The sequence below is a fragment of the Chiloscyllium plagiosum genome, unplaced genomic scaffold, assembly GCF_037043375.1.
Source record: "Chiloscyllium plagiosum isolate Xiang-an unplaced genomic scaffold, Cpla_swu_hap1 HiC_scaffold_26, whole genome shotgun sequence".
Taxonomy (NCBI): domain Eukaryota; kingdom Metazoa; phylum Chordata; class Chondrichthyes; order Orectolobiformes; family Hemiscylliidae; genus Chiloscyllium; species Chiloscyllium plagiosum.
This window is the reverse complement of record NW_028270164.1, coordinates 19,747,036-19,759,167: the sequence shown is the minus strand read 5'-3', so window position 1 is coordinate 19,759,167 and position 12,132 is coordinate 19,747,036. Positions and strand designations below refer to the sequence as shown.

Genomic DNA, 12,132 nt, shown 5'->3' with positions numbered 1-12,132 from the left:
GGTGTTGTGTGAATTCTGATTTTGTTCACGCCGGTCCAACACTTTTAAGGAGAGGCTGAGGAGGTTGGGCCTGTAGTCATTGGAGTTTAGAAGAATGAGAGGTGAGTGTATTGCAACATTTAATTTTCTTAGGGGAACTGACAGGGTAGATGGGGAAAGATTAGGACCAGAAGAGACAGTCTCAGACTAAGGGGGCACCCGGTTAGGATAACACTGGTTGAGCAGCCTACATCTACTCCTAGGAGAAAGTGAGGACCACAGATGCTGGTGATCCAGAGTCAAGAGTGTGTTGCTGGGAAAGCAAAGCAGGTCAGGCAGCATCCAAGGAGTAGGAGAATCGACATTTCGGTCGTAAGCCCTTCACCAGGAATGATCAGCCACGGCCCACAAGCCTCATTCCTGATCTGACCTGCTGTGCTTTCCCAGCAATACACATTCTCCATCTACTCCTACATATTATACTCTTTTAGATGGATGCAGTAAGCCTCTTGGGTTTACTGTAACATAGTGTAGATCAAGGTAGTGGAGCTACCAACTTGGGGAAAAAAAATGCAAACATTTAAAAATGGCTTTGAAATCATTTTTAAAATTGTAACATTTTGGAAGAACCCTCCACTAACCCCAAGGGCAACATCACAATAGAGGATCAGGAGTCTGATTTTTGTGTATCTGATATTTTGTCCATCTTGAGTATTTCTTTCATAATTGGAATGAACTTTTCCATCTATGCTTCCAGATTAATTTTTAATATTTTTTATATAGTGTTGATTCACCTTGACTTCAGTTTCTCTAGAGACAGGGTGGTTAAAAAGGCTTTTGGCACACTTGCAATTATTGGTCAGTGCATTGAGTATAGGAATTGGGAAGTCATGTTGAGGGTGTACAGAACATTGGTGCGCCTCCTCTGGAATATTGTGTCCAGTTCTATTTGTCCAGTTATGGAAAGGATATAATTAAGTAGGAGAGAGTTCAGAAGAGATTTGCCAGGGTTTTGCTGGATATAGAAGGCTCAAGTTATCAGAAGAGGCTGGAACTTTTTTTCACTGGATCATGGGAGGTTGAGAGACAACCTTACAGAAGTTTATAAAATAATGAATGCTATAAATGGTGTTTAATGATGATTATCTTTTCACTAGAATAGGGGGTTTCAAGATTAGGAAGCGCATTTTTAAGGTGAGAGGAGAAAGATTTAAAAAAAGACGTGAGGGGTAATTTTTTTTATACAGGGTGGTGCATGTGTGGAATGATCTTCCAGTTGAAGTGGTGATGTGGATGTAATTACAATGTTTGAAAGACATTTGGATAAGTACATGAATAGGAAAGGTTTGGAGAGGTATGGGCCAGGAGCAGATAGATGGGACTAGTTTAGTTTGGGATTATGTTCAGCATGGACTGGATGGACCAAGCCTTAACTCTTACTGTTTGTCCATTTTTTTCACAATACTGTAAGTTATTGTTTTAGATGCACCAATTGTTCACTTACTACTAGCTGCAAGGTGGTGGATAGCATGATGTGAGTTTTTGAAGCAGTTTCTCAGGATTTTCAGGCTGCATTCAATCTAGGTGATGTCTTGCTTTACACACAGCCACAACTATGCTTTCACCTTTTACCCTGGTTTACATACTATTTATGACACAATATTCTGTTGATCTAAGGAGTCTGTCTCATTTTGTCAAGAGTATATCTGGTAGGGGTGAAGTATGTTAACGGGTTGGAGTATTACCTTTTAGACATTAGCACAAATCCATTGAGAGATTAAAATCTTAGGTCTCCTTCCCTGCTGCACAGTCAGAATGCAATGGACATTTACACGTATGATACCTTGTGCCTAATTTGGTGTTGGAGAGCTAAATGGGCAGCACTACTAATCTAGTATTACGGAAGGTGAATTGGATATATTATGGCGTAGGTGAATTGCTAACTTTGTATTTTTAAAGTAACACTTCTAACAAATTCTGAGAAAATGACTTGCTTTGAAAATATCTAGGAGTATTGATTTATTAAATAGCAACAAAAAACTTTCTCACATGATAGAAATTTCTTAGTGTCGATACACCAAGCAGCATGCAACTTCTTTAATAAGAGTTTGACCTTGTCTCTGGATTTGAAAAGAATTAAGAACATTTAGTACACCACACACTGTGTTTTAGTTGGAAATTAACAGAGAAAAACTTGAGTCCAACTGAATGTCCATATTCACTATCATATATATAGTTGAATGTGTCATTTAAGATGTTCAAAACCCAATAATATATGAAAGCTAGTGTATTATATAAAAGAATTTAACTGGATTAGAATTAATTGAATGCATTTAGAACTTCATGTTAGCCACATGGTGGTGTGCCACCAGGAAAAGTCCCAGCCTTGTAATGAGATTCACTGTATACAATCCAATTTGATTATTTTGAGATGTATGTTGAATGTTCCAAATTTTCCAGTGCTGAGTATATTTAATAAATTAGTAGATGATGCTATCTTGAAGTATTTTTGTTGAACTTATGTATTCTGTTTTGCTGTCCCCTCAATGTTAAACATTTTTTCTTTATAGGCAGCTTAAGTCTAACAACTTGATTCATTGTTGAGTCGTTCTAATTCTGTGTGTCTGAATTTCCACAGTGTAGTCTGCATATCCATGCATCGTACAGCATCTCTCAGAAACTGAATGTACCAATGCTGCCGCTCTCTGAACCAAACGCAGTTGGCCTAATCATAGCACACGGTATTGAGATATTTTGTTATGTTCTGTTAGTTATTTTATAGCTTCATTGTTTCCTGGACAAGTAGGGCTGCTTATGTTCTCTGTTAAGTGCTGCCAAATCCTTGAATACTTCGTACTTGAAATCTTTCTAAAAGAACAGGAGCAATTAATATGCATTTGTTCATTTTACTTTTATTATGGAATTTGTTTTTATAAGCATGCTGAATTTGACTGTTTAGAGTTTTATGGTTTGCTCTTTACTCCAGCAGGTTTGATGCTGTTTACAAAATGTGAATAGTGTAGATAAATTGAGGAAGATTAACAAAATATTGTTGTAGGAGGAATAGCATCTTGCTGAACCTTTTTCAGTGAGTTAATACATAGTTGTGCTAAACTGATGAGTGCCATCCATTGACTTTCTCGGAAAGTGATTAAGTTTAATTAGAATTTTCTCTTTTGAAAAGACAGTTGATGTTGGGAATGTAAAGTATGCTTTGTTAGCATTTGAAGAGGGAAAGTTCAGCTAACTTTTCTTTGAGTATAAATTTTCAAAATATTGCTCTAAATGTCTTGAATCCTATTGCTGACACAATTTTAGGAATGCTACCATTATGTAACTGGAATGTGGTAGCTATTTCATTAATTGCTGAAACAAAATTCATATCGTTTAGAACAAAAATGCTCAATATACTCTAGTATTTTGTGTACTTTTTTTTACAGTTATTCAAAGTTAGTTCCAGCAAAGTGACACTGCAAGTGCTCAATTATCCTAACTATTTGAGCTTTTGTTTTAGAGAAATAGCAATTGTTCAGCCTCAAAATTTATTCTACATTTGTTACTTTAGTGTCATGTTTTTCTCTCCTTTCTAGGCAGTGTTGGGGATGCAATTTCTGTAATGATGCCTGACGTGTATGTGTCTGATGATGGTGGATATTCCTGGTTTAAAGCTTTGAAAGGACCCCATCACTATACTATTCTGGACTCTGGGGGCTTGATAGTTGCAGTTGAACACAATGAGTATAACAGTGTCAATACAATAAAGTGAGTATTGTGCAGTAACAAACTTCTGATCATGTTTTTTGTATCTGCATGCTGTAAGTTTGTTTTATTGTGGCATGAATTTGAACACTTAATTTAATTTGTTTGTATAATATGATTTTATTTAGACCAATTAAGCAAGTCTCTTGCAAACTTATGACCAAATAACCCCAGCTACCTGCTTTTTCAGCATTTCTGGATTTATTCTGCAACTTTTTAAAGACTTGAATCAAAACATTTGCACTTTTTTCTTGGTACTTTTGATATTTGAACAGCTCAAATAGAGGGCCATTTATCAAAATTAACATGGGCAAATCTCTCTTGTAATTTTGAAGATGTTAAATTGATATTGTTTGGTTTTGATTTGTTTTGTTATGAGAGCACTATTGATTATGCAGCAGAATAATGACAATTTTCCAATCTCCAGAAAAGAGGAAGCACTTAATTATATTCATTTTTTGATTAAATGTCTTTATTTTGATTCCTAGGTTCTCTATTGATGAAGGCCAGTGCTGGTATTCTTATAAATTCATTGAAAAACCCATTGTATTTACTGGCCTTGCCTCAGAACCAGGAGCCAAATCAATGAATGTCAGTATCTGGGGATATGTGGACCTCATAATTACACAGCACTGGATATCTGTCACCATCGATTTTGAGGAACTCCTCACAAGGGACTGTGAGTTCAGATTTAATTGGATTGAGAATTCGTAAATTTAGAAGAATTAAACACAGTCAAATTTATACCAAACCTAAAGTCATTTGTCTTAAAACCTTCGTGGTTTTCAAATCCTTCACAATTTGAATTAATTTGCAGCTATATTAGCTAACATATTGCTTTGGAGAGTGCTGGAGTTGATTGGTTATAATAGATTTCTGACGGTGTTTGGTACAACGATCTAGTGATGAATGGATTTCACTGGAGAAAAGTAACTTGAACTACTGATACAGGTTGATAGTGTTCCTGTGAGCCTTGCAATTTTACTGTTAAGAAAATAGAGTCATAGAAAAGTAGAGCACGGAAATAGACCCTTCGGTCCAACTTGTCCATGCCGACAGATATCCTAACCTAATCTAGTCCCATTTGCCAGCACTTAGCCCATATCCGTCCAAACCCTTCCTATTCATATACCCATCCAAATGCCTCTTAAATGCTGTAATTGTACCAGCCTCCACCACTTCCTCTGGCAGCTCATTGTATATACGCATCACCCTCCGTGTGAAAGAGTTGCCCCTTAGGTTTAGGGTGAGAGGGGAAAGATATAAAAAGGACCTCTGCCCTCTAGTTCTGGACTCCCCCAACCCAAGGAATTTGTCTATTTATCCGATCCATGTCCCTCATGATTTTATAAACCTCTATAAGGTCACCCCTCAGCCTCCGACGCTCCAGGGAAAACAGCCCCAGCCTATTCAGTCTCTCCCAATAGCTCAAATCCTCCAACCCTAACAACGTCCTTTTGTAAATCTTTTCTGAACCCTTTCAGGTTTCACAACATTCTTCTGATAGAAGGGAGACCACAACTGCACACAATATTCCAAAAGTGGCTTAACCAATGTCCTGTACAGCTGCAACATGAACTCCTATACATTCCAACTCCTACACTCAGTGCTCTGACCAATAAAGGAAAGCACACCAAACGCCTTTGTCACTATCCTATTTATCTGTGGCTCCACTTTCAAGGAGCTATGAACCTGCACTCCAAGGTCTCTTTGCTCAGCAACACTCCCTAGGACCTTACCATTAAGTGCACAAGTCCTGCTCAACACCTCACATTTATCTAAATTAACTTCTTCTCAGTCCATTGGCCCACTTGATAAGATCCCATTGTACTCTGAGGTAACCTCCTTCACTGTCCAACACACCTCTAATTTTGGTGTCGTCTGCAAACTTACTAACTGTACCTCCTAAGTTCACATCTAAATCATTTATATTAATGATGAAAAGTAGTGAACTCCGCACCGATCTTTGTGGCATTCCACTTGTCACAGGCCTCCATTTTGAAAAGCAACCCTCCACCACCACCCTCTGTCTTCTATCTTTGAGCCTGTATCCCGTGAGATTTAACCTTACTAACCAGTCTCCCGTGAGGAACCTTGTCGAATTCCTTACTGAAGTCCATATAGATCACGTCTACTGCTCTGCCCTCATCAGTCCTCTTTGTTACTTCTTCAAAAACTTAATAAAGTTTGTGAGACATGATTTGCCATGCACAAAGCCATGTTGATTGTCCCTAATCAGTCCTTGCCTTTCCAAAGACATGTACATCCTGTCCCTCAGGATTTCCTCAAACAACTTGCCCACATCTGATGTCAGGCTCAATGATCTATAGTTCCCTAGCTTTTCCTTACCACCTTAATTAAATAGTGGCACCACGTTAGCCAACCTCCAGTCTTCTGGCACTTCACCTGTGACTATTGATGTTACAAATATCTCAGCAAGGGGTCTTGGAACTTGAAATATAACTTGTAGAATAACTTGTATAGCCATGGAATGTCAGCAACCAGTCCTTTACCCAGCCATACACCCTTCTTCAACTCATTCAGCTCTTAATATGTTGATATTACAGAATTCCTATTGGTTGAATTGTACCTTTTAATCATTATCCTCAGCACTACACCATGTCCTTGGACCCCCTTCAAATTGATTGATTGTTTCTTGGACCCTGTTTAAACCAATAAACCTGCAGCTTCTTAAACCTCTTACATCTACAATCCCTTAACTAATTTACATTCCCTAACTCTCCTTTACTTCATGTGCCCTCCACCACAAGGTTTTTACCTTGTATGTGCATGAGTTCACTCTTCAACACTTGATTCTCTTTTGGTTATTTATCTTTGGTCACTTAAACTATTTCCTTGACTTTGTTCCCTTTGCAAATCTGTCACTGCCTCACATTAATGTCACCTTCTGACACACACTCCATCGCTTATGTCCAAATTAGAATTTACAGTTAGCGAGTCTTGAAGATTTGTAGCTCAGGTTGAGGTTCTGGATGTAGGTTTGCTCGCTGAGCTGAAAGGTTCATTTTCAGATGTTTTGTCACCATACTAGGTAACATCTTCAGTGACCTTCTGGATGAAGCACTGGTTGTATAGCCCACCTTCTATTTAGGTGTTTGAGTTTTCTTGGGTTGGTGATGTCATTTCCAGTGGTGGTATCATTTCCTGTTCTTTTTCTCAGGGGGGTGATAAATGGGATCTCGGTCAATGTGTTTGTGGATAGAGTTCTGGTTGGAATGCAATGCTTCTAGGAATTCTCATGTGTCTCTCTGTTTGTCTTGTCCTAGGATGGATGTGTTGTCCCAGTCGAAGTGGTGTCCTTCCTCATTCGTATCTAAGGATACGAGTGAGAGTGGGTTGTGTCATTTTGTGGCTAGTTGATGTTCATGTATCCTGGTGGCTAGTTCTCTGGTGGAGGAAGTGAGGAAAGTGTGTTCAGCAGGCTAAGATAAAAGGTAGGGAGGAGGGACTTGGGGGTGAGGAAAGTGTGTCCAGCAGGCTAAGATAAAAGGTAGGGAGGAGGGACTTGGGGGTGAGGAAAGTGTGTCCAACAGGCTAAGATAAACAGGCTAGTTCTCTGCCTGTTTGTCCAATGTAGTGTTTGTTACAGTTCTTGCACGGTATTTTGTAAATGACATTAGTTTTGCTTGTTGACTGTATAGGATCTTTCAAGTTCGTTAGCTGCTGTTTTGATGTGTTGGTGGGTTTGTGGGCTCAGAAATAACTGCCAGACTACTCAGGTCTGAGTAGTCTGGCAGTTATTTCTGAGTTATTTTTCACGTAGGGGAGAGTGGATGTCCAGAAACTCTAACCACACTCCTCTACATCAAAGACATCTCTGAAATGACTGCCAGACTACTCAGACCTCTTGGCATCATGGTAGCCCACAAACCCACTAACACAGCAGCTAATGAACTTGAAAGACCCCATACAAACAAAAAGCAAAACTAATGTCTTTTACAAAATACCTTGCAAGAACTGAAACAATCATTATATTGGACAAACGGGCAGAATACTAGCCACCAGGATACATGAACATCAACTAGCCATAAAAAGACATGACCCACTCTCTCTAGTATCCTTAGATACGAATGGGGAAGGACACCACTTCAACTGGGACAACACATCCACCCTTGGCCAAGCCAAACAGAGACACACATGAGAATTCCTAGAAGCATGGCATTCCAACCAGAACTCTATTGACAAACACATTGACTTGGATCCCATTTACCATCCCCTGAGAAAAAGAACAGAAAATGACATCACCACTGGAAATGACACCACCAACCCAAGGAAACCCAAACACCTAAATCGAAGGCAGGCTGTATCACCAGTACTTTATCCGGAGACTCACTGAAGATGTTACCTAGTATGGTGACGAAACAACTGAAAATGAACCTTCCAGCTCAGCGAGCAAACCTACATCCAGCGAATTTACAATCTTCTGATATGATACTGGACTAGTTATCAATTGCTAATGCTAGCTGTGCCATATTGTACAGTTTTCTTCTTTGCTTTTCTGAACCCAAAGTGCATGTTGAACCCAAATCATTTGTCTTCCTTGCCATTTATTTAAAAATTCTCAAACCCGGATTCCTCTTGTGTTTGTGAATTGTCCAGTGATGTTCGAAATCAACATAGTGTATGTTGTTGCAATGAAGAGATTAGAAGTTGGAATGGATGTATTTTCTATCTGTGTGTACGCTTACACTTTTAAAAACAAACTTCAGTTTTCAATTTTAATTTTTAAAAATTATTTTTATGCAACTAAATGAAACTAATTCAGTTTGGAGAAATCTATCACTATCTCACATGGTAGCGTGGAGCTCAATAACGTTGATTTTCATTTGAAAAAACAAATTTGCATTAATTGGCACAATGTCATGACTTGCCGAGAATGCTTTGAGCCAGTGGATTGTGTTTTGGAAGCAAATACCGTGGACAAAAGCCCTTACAATAAAGTAACAGATTAGTTAATTTGTCTTCGGTTGGGGAATGATTGAGGGTTTGATGCTTGATTGTTTCTAAAATTCTTATGTGCAGAAAAAGGCCATTCAGCCTGTTGAGACTGCATTGACCCTCCAAAAAGCACATCACTCAGACCCACCCGAGCCCCATAACCTTGCATGGGATTTTTTCTTCGCCACAGCTAACCCATATAAACTGCACATCCCTAGACAATATAGGGCAATATTTTTAGTATAGCCAATCCGCCAACATGCACATCTTTTGACTGTGGGGGAATACTGGAGCACCCAAAGGAAGCCCACGCGGACACCGGGAGTATGTGCAATCTCCACATGGACTGTCATCCAAAGTTGGAATTGAAGCAAGGTCACTAGCGCTGAAGCAGCAGTGCTAACCACTATGCAATGCTAATGTGAGGGCTAAATCCTTTCCAGGGGTTTGGGAGGCCTCACTTGTTCTTCCATAGTGTCATGTAATTTTTTTTAATGTCCTCTGAACAGTGAGATGAGGCATTGAGAAATAGCACTGTAGGCAATTAAGCACTGAAGTGTTAGTCTAAATCATGCTTCAGTTCTATAATGGGATTTGTACTGACAATTGCTCAACCTTCCATTCTGTAATAAAGGGGAGCAAGCAAATGCTTTTGTTTTTCTTATTAAAAAAACTCTTTAAGAAGAGAAATATGTAATTTTTAAAAATCCTGTTTTCCTCAGGTTCTGATGACGATTATATCCAGTGGCTTGCCCATTCAAGTAATGTTAATGATCCTAATGATGGCTGTATGTTGGGTTACAAGGAGAAGTTTCGGCGTTTAAGAAAATCTTCCGTCTGTCGAAATGGACATGACTATATTGTGAATAAACAGCCCAATGTCTGTCAGTGTACTCTGGATGATTATTTGTGGTATGTAATTTCTATTTACCCAATGATTTGTGATGAACATCTGTTAATCCAGTTTGGTTACCTTGCTTTGAAACATGTAGGCTTTGTCAGATTAAGGAAATACAGAACAGGAAGAGTGCATCAGGCAGATCCTAGATCATAGTTTGCTTTGCTTGGTGATGAACTTTCTGTAGATCCTCTGAATATTGATTCGTAACTTGTAATTGTTTTCAAAATCTAACTTAATTCAATTAATGTGATGGTCATAAAGAATGGATGTTGTAATCATGTGCTGTTTCTAATTGAAAGTTTCATTGTGTCTACTTAGGGCTTAATTTTGGTAATTAAAATAACATGCCTGACTGAATTGTTTGATTGATTGTTAATTGTTGTGTTGGTTTCAAGCGGTAGAGAAGAAAGGAAGGATAATTACTTTTTGAAGTGAGAACTGATTTCCAGGCTATATTGTGAGAACAACATCAATTTATGAAATTGGCTGGCGATGGCTTTAAATATACAATCTCTCCCCGTCAGTGATTTTGGATACTATCGAGAAGAAAACAGCTCGGAATGTGTGGAGCAGGCAGATCTGCAAGGCCATGATCTGGAGTTTTGCTTACAAGGAAGGAAAGAAATTTTGCAGACGAATGGGTAATGAATTGTTACATTTAAAATTGAAGAGAAGTTTTGACTCTAAGTCTGTTAGCATGATATAACTGACTCTCACTTCAAACTGTGGCATTTAAAAATTCATATTCAACAGTAAATACAAATCAACCTCTATTTTCATGTGAGTTGCAATCACATGCATTCTCATGCTAATCAGAACTTTTACAACTGGATTTAGATTTGTAAGGAGAGATGACCATCATACATGATATTGAGCAAGATTTCTTTTCCATCAACTTTCTGTGCTGTGTCATTTGTTGCTGCAGTATTATTTTTAAGGGCTTTTGTCAGATATCCCTGGTGGTTTTTGTATGTGGCATAGTGTCTTTTAATAGAACCTGACTGTGCTTATTGAACACACTTGACATTTGTGGACTGTGTCCCTAACTGAAAGCATCTAAAATAAATAGAGGAAGTAGGGGAACAAATTACTATTGTTACCAGCTTTCATTGTAGGGATGAACTTATTCCATCCACCAGTTTAAAAAATCATATAACACTAGGTTATAGTCCAACAGGTTTATTTGGAAGTACTAGCTTTCGGGGGCTGCTCCTTCATCAGGTAACTGTGGAGCAGGATCATAAGACACAGAATTGAAAGCAAAAGATTACGGTGTCACACAACTGAAACAATGTACTGAACAAATCTAGATTGCTGTTAAGTCAGTCTGTCTTTTAGAGTGGATTGCAGGTTTCGGTTCATTAATATGTAAATCCTAGAACTACTTTTACGTCTCATCGAGATAACTTAAGGTTTTATTTTTTAAAAAGTGACATCTCGGTCAGACAATGCATAAAGGTATGTGGTTAGAGATTGTCTGTACCCAGTCTTGAGTCAGACTGGTGCTATTTCCAAAATAGGAATTTATAAAATGTTACATGCTTTGACTGCCTGCAAATTGTGCACTTTTTGACCAAATATTATGTATGTTCAAATATAATTCTGCAAATACAAATTCATCTCATAGACTTGTGTGTGCACATGAGAATGTGTTTGCATGTGTGCATGATTGATAAAGTGTGTGTGTGCATGATGGAGTATAAGCCTGTGAGAGTGTGGGGGATGTATGTGTGTGTTTGACGAAGGGTCTACATGAGTGTGAGAGTATGTAAGAGTGTGTGGGTGTAGTGGGGTCACCTGTAGTGTGACATGAACCCAAGGTCCCAGTTGTGGCCATCTTCATGGGTTCCGAGCTTGGCTATCAGCCTCTGCTCAGCCACTCTGCGTTGTTGCATATCCTGAAGTCTGCCTTGGAGGATGGTGACCCGAAGATCCGAGGTCTGATGTCCCTGACCACTGAAGTATTCCCTGACTGGGAGGGCGCATCCTGTCTGGTGATTGTTGTGCCATGAGGATGGCTTTAGCTGGAATCTTGGGTTCATGTCACACTACAGGCAACCCCACTACACTATGCACTGTCTCTCATGCGCACATACTCTTACATATTCATGCAGACCCTCTCTCACACACACATTCATACCCATGCACATACCCTCTCACAGGCTTATACTCCATCACACCCACACACACTTTACCCAGCTTTCACACCCACAAACACACTCTCTCATGTGCACACGCACTCACGCATACACTCACTCTCAGACTCTTTCTCATGCGCACACAAATGCGTCTATGCGGTGAATTTGTATTTACAGAATTATAATTGCAGATACGTTCTAATTTGCTCAAAAATGGGTCATCTGCAGGCAGTCAATGTATCTAATATTTTGTAAATTCAACTTTGGAAATAAAACCAGTCTGACTCAAGATTTGGATACAGACAGACACTGACCTTACACCTTTTAATGCATTGTCTGAGCTGAGATGTCATCTTTTCTAATAAAACCTTAAGTTGTATTGAATTGAATTTATTA

At 38.9% G+C, this 12,132-nt stretch overlaps 1 protein-coding gene across 1 annotated transcript in view; it reads left to right on the top strand.

Moving 5' to 3' along the window:
- LOC122563138 (sortilin-like) overlaps positions 1-12,132 on the top strand; it is an 80,524-nt gene that overhangs the window by 57,171 nt on the left and 11,221 nt on the right. The window contains exons 12-16 of the mRNA XM_043716597.2: positions 2,618-2,720; positions 3,570-3,741; positions 4,227-4,417; positions 9,420-9,609; positions 10,123-10,239. Coding sequence (XP_043572532.2) covers positions 2,618-2,720; positions 3,570-3,741; positions 4,227-4,417; positions 9,420-9,609; positions 10,123-10,239 — 773 coding nt within the window. The remainder of the gene's footprint in view (positions 1-2,617; positions 2,721-3,569; positions 3,742-4,226; positions 4,418-9,419; positions 9,610-10,122; positions 10,240-12,132) is intronic.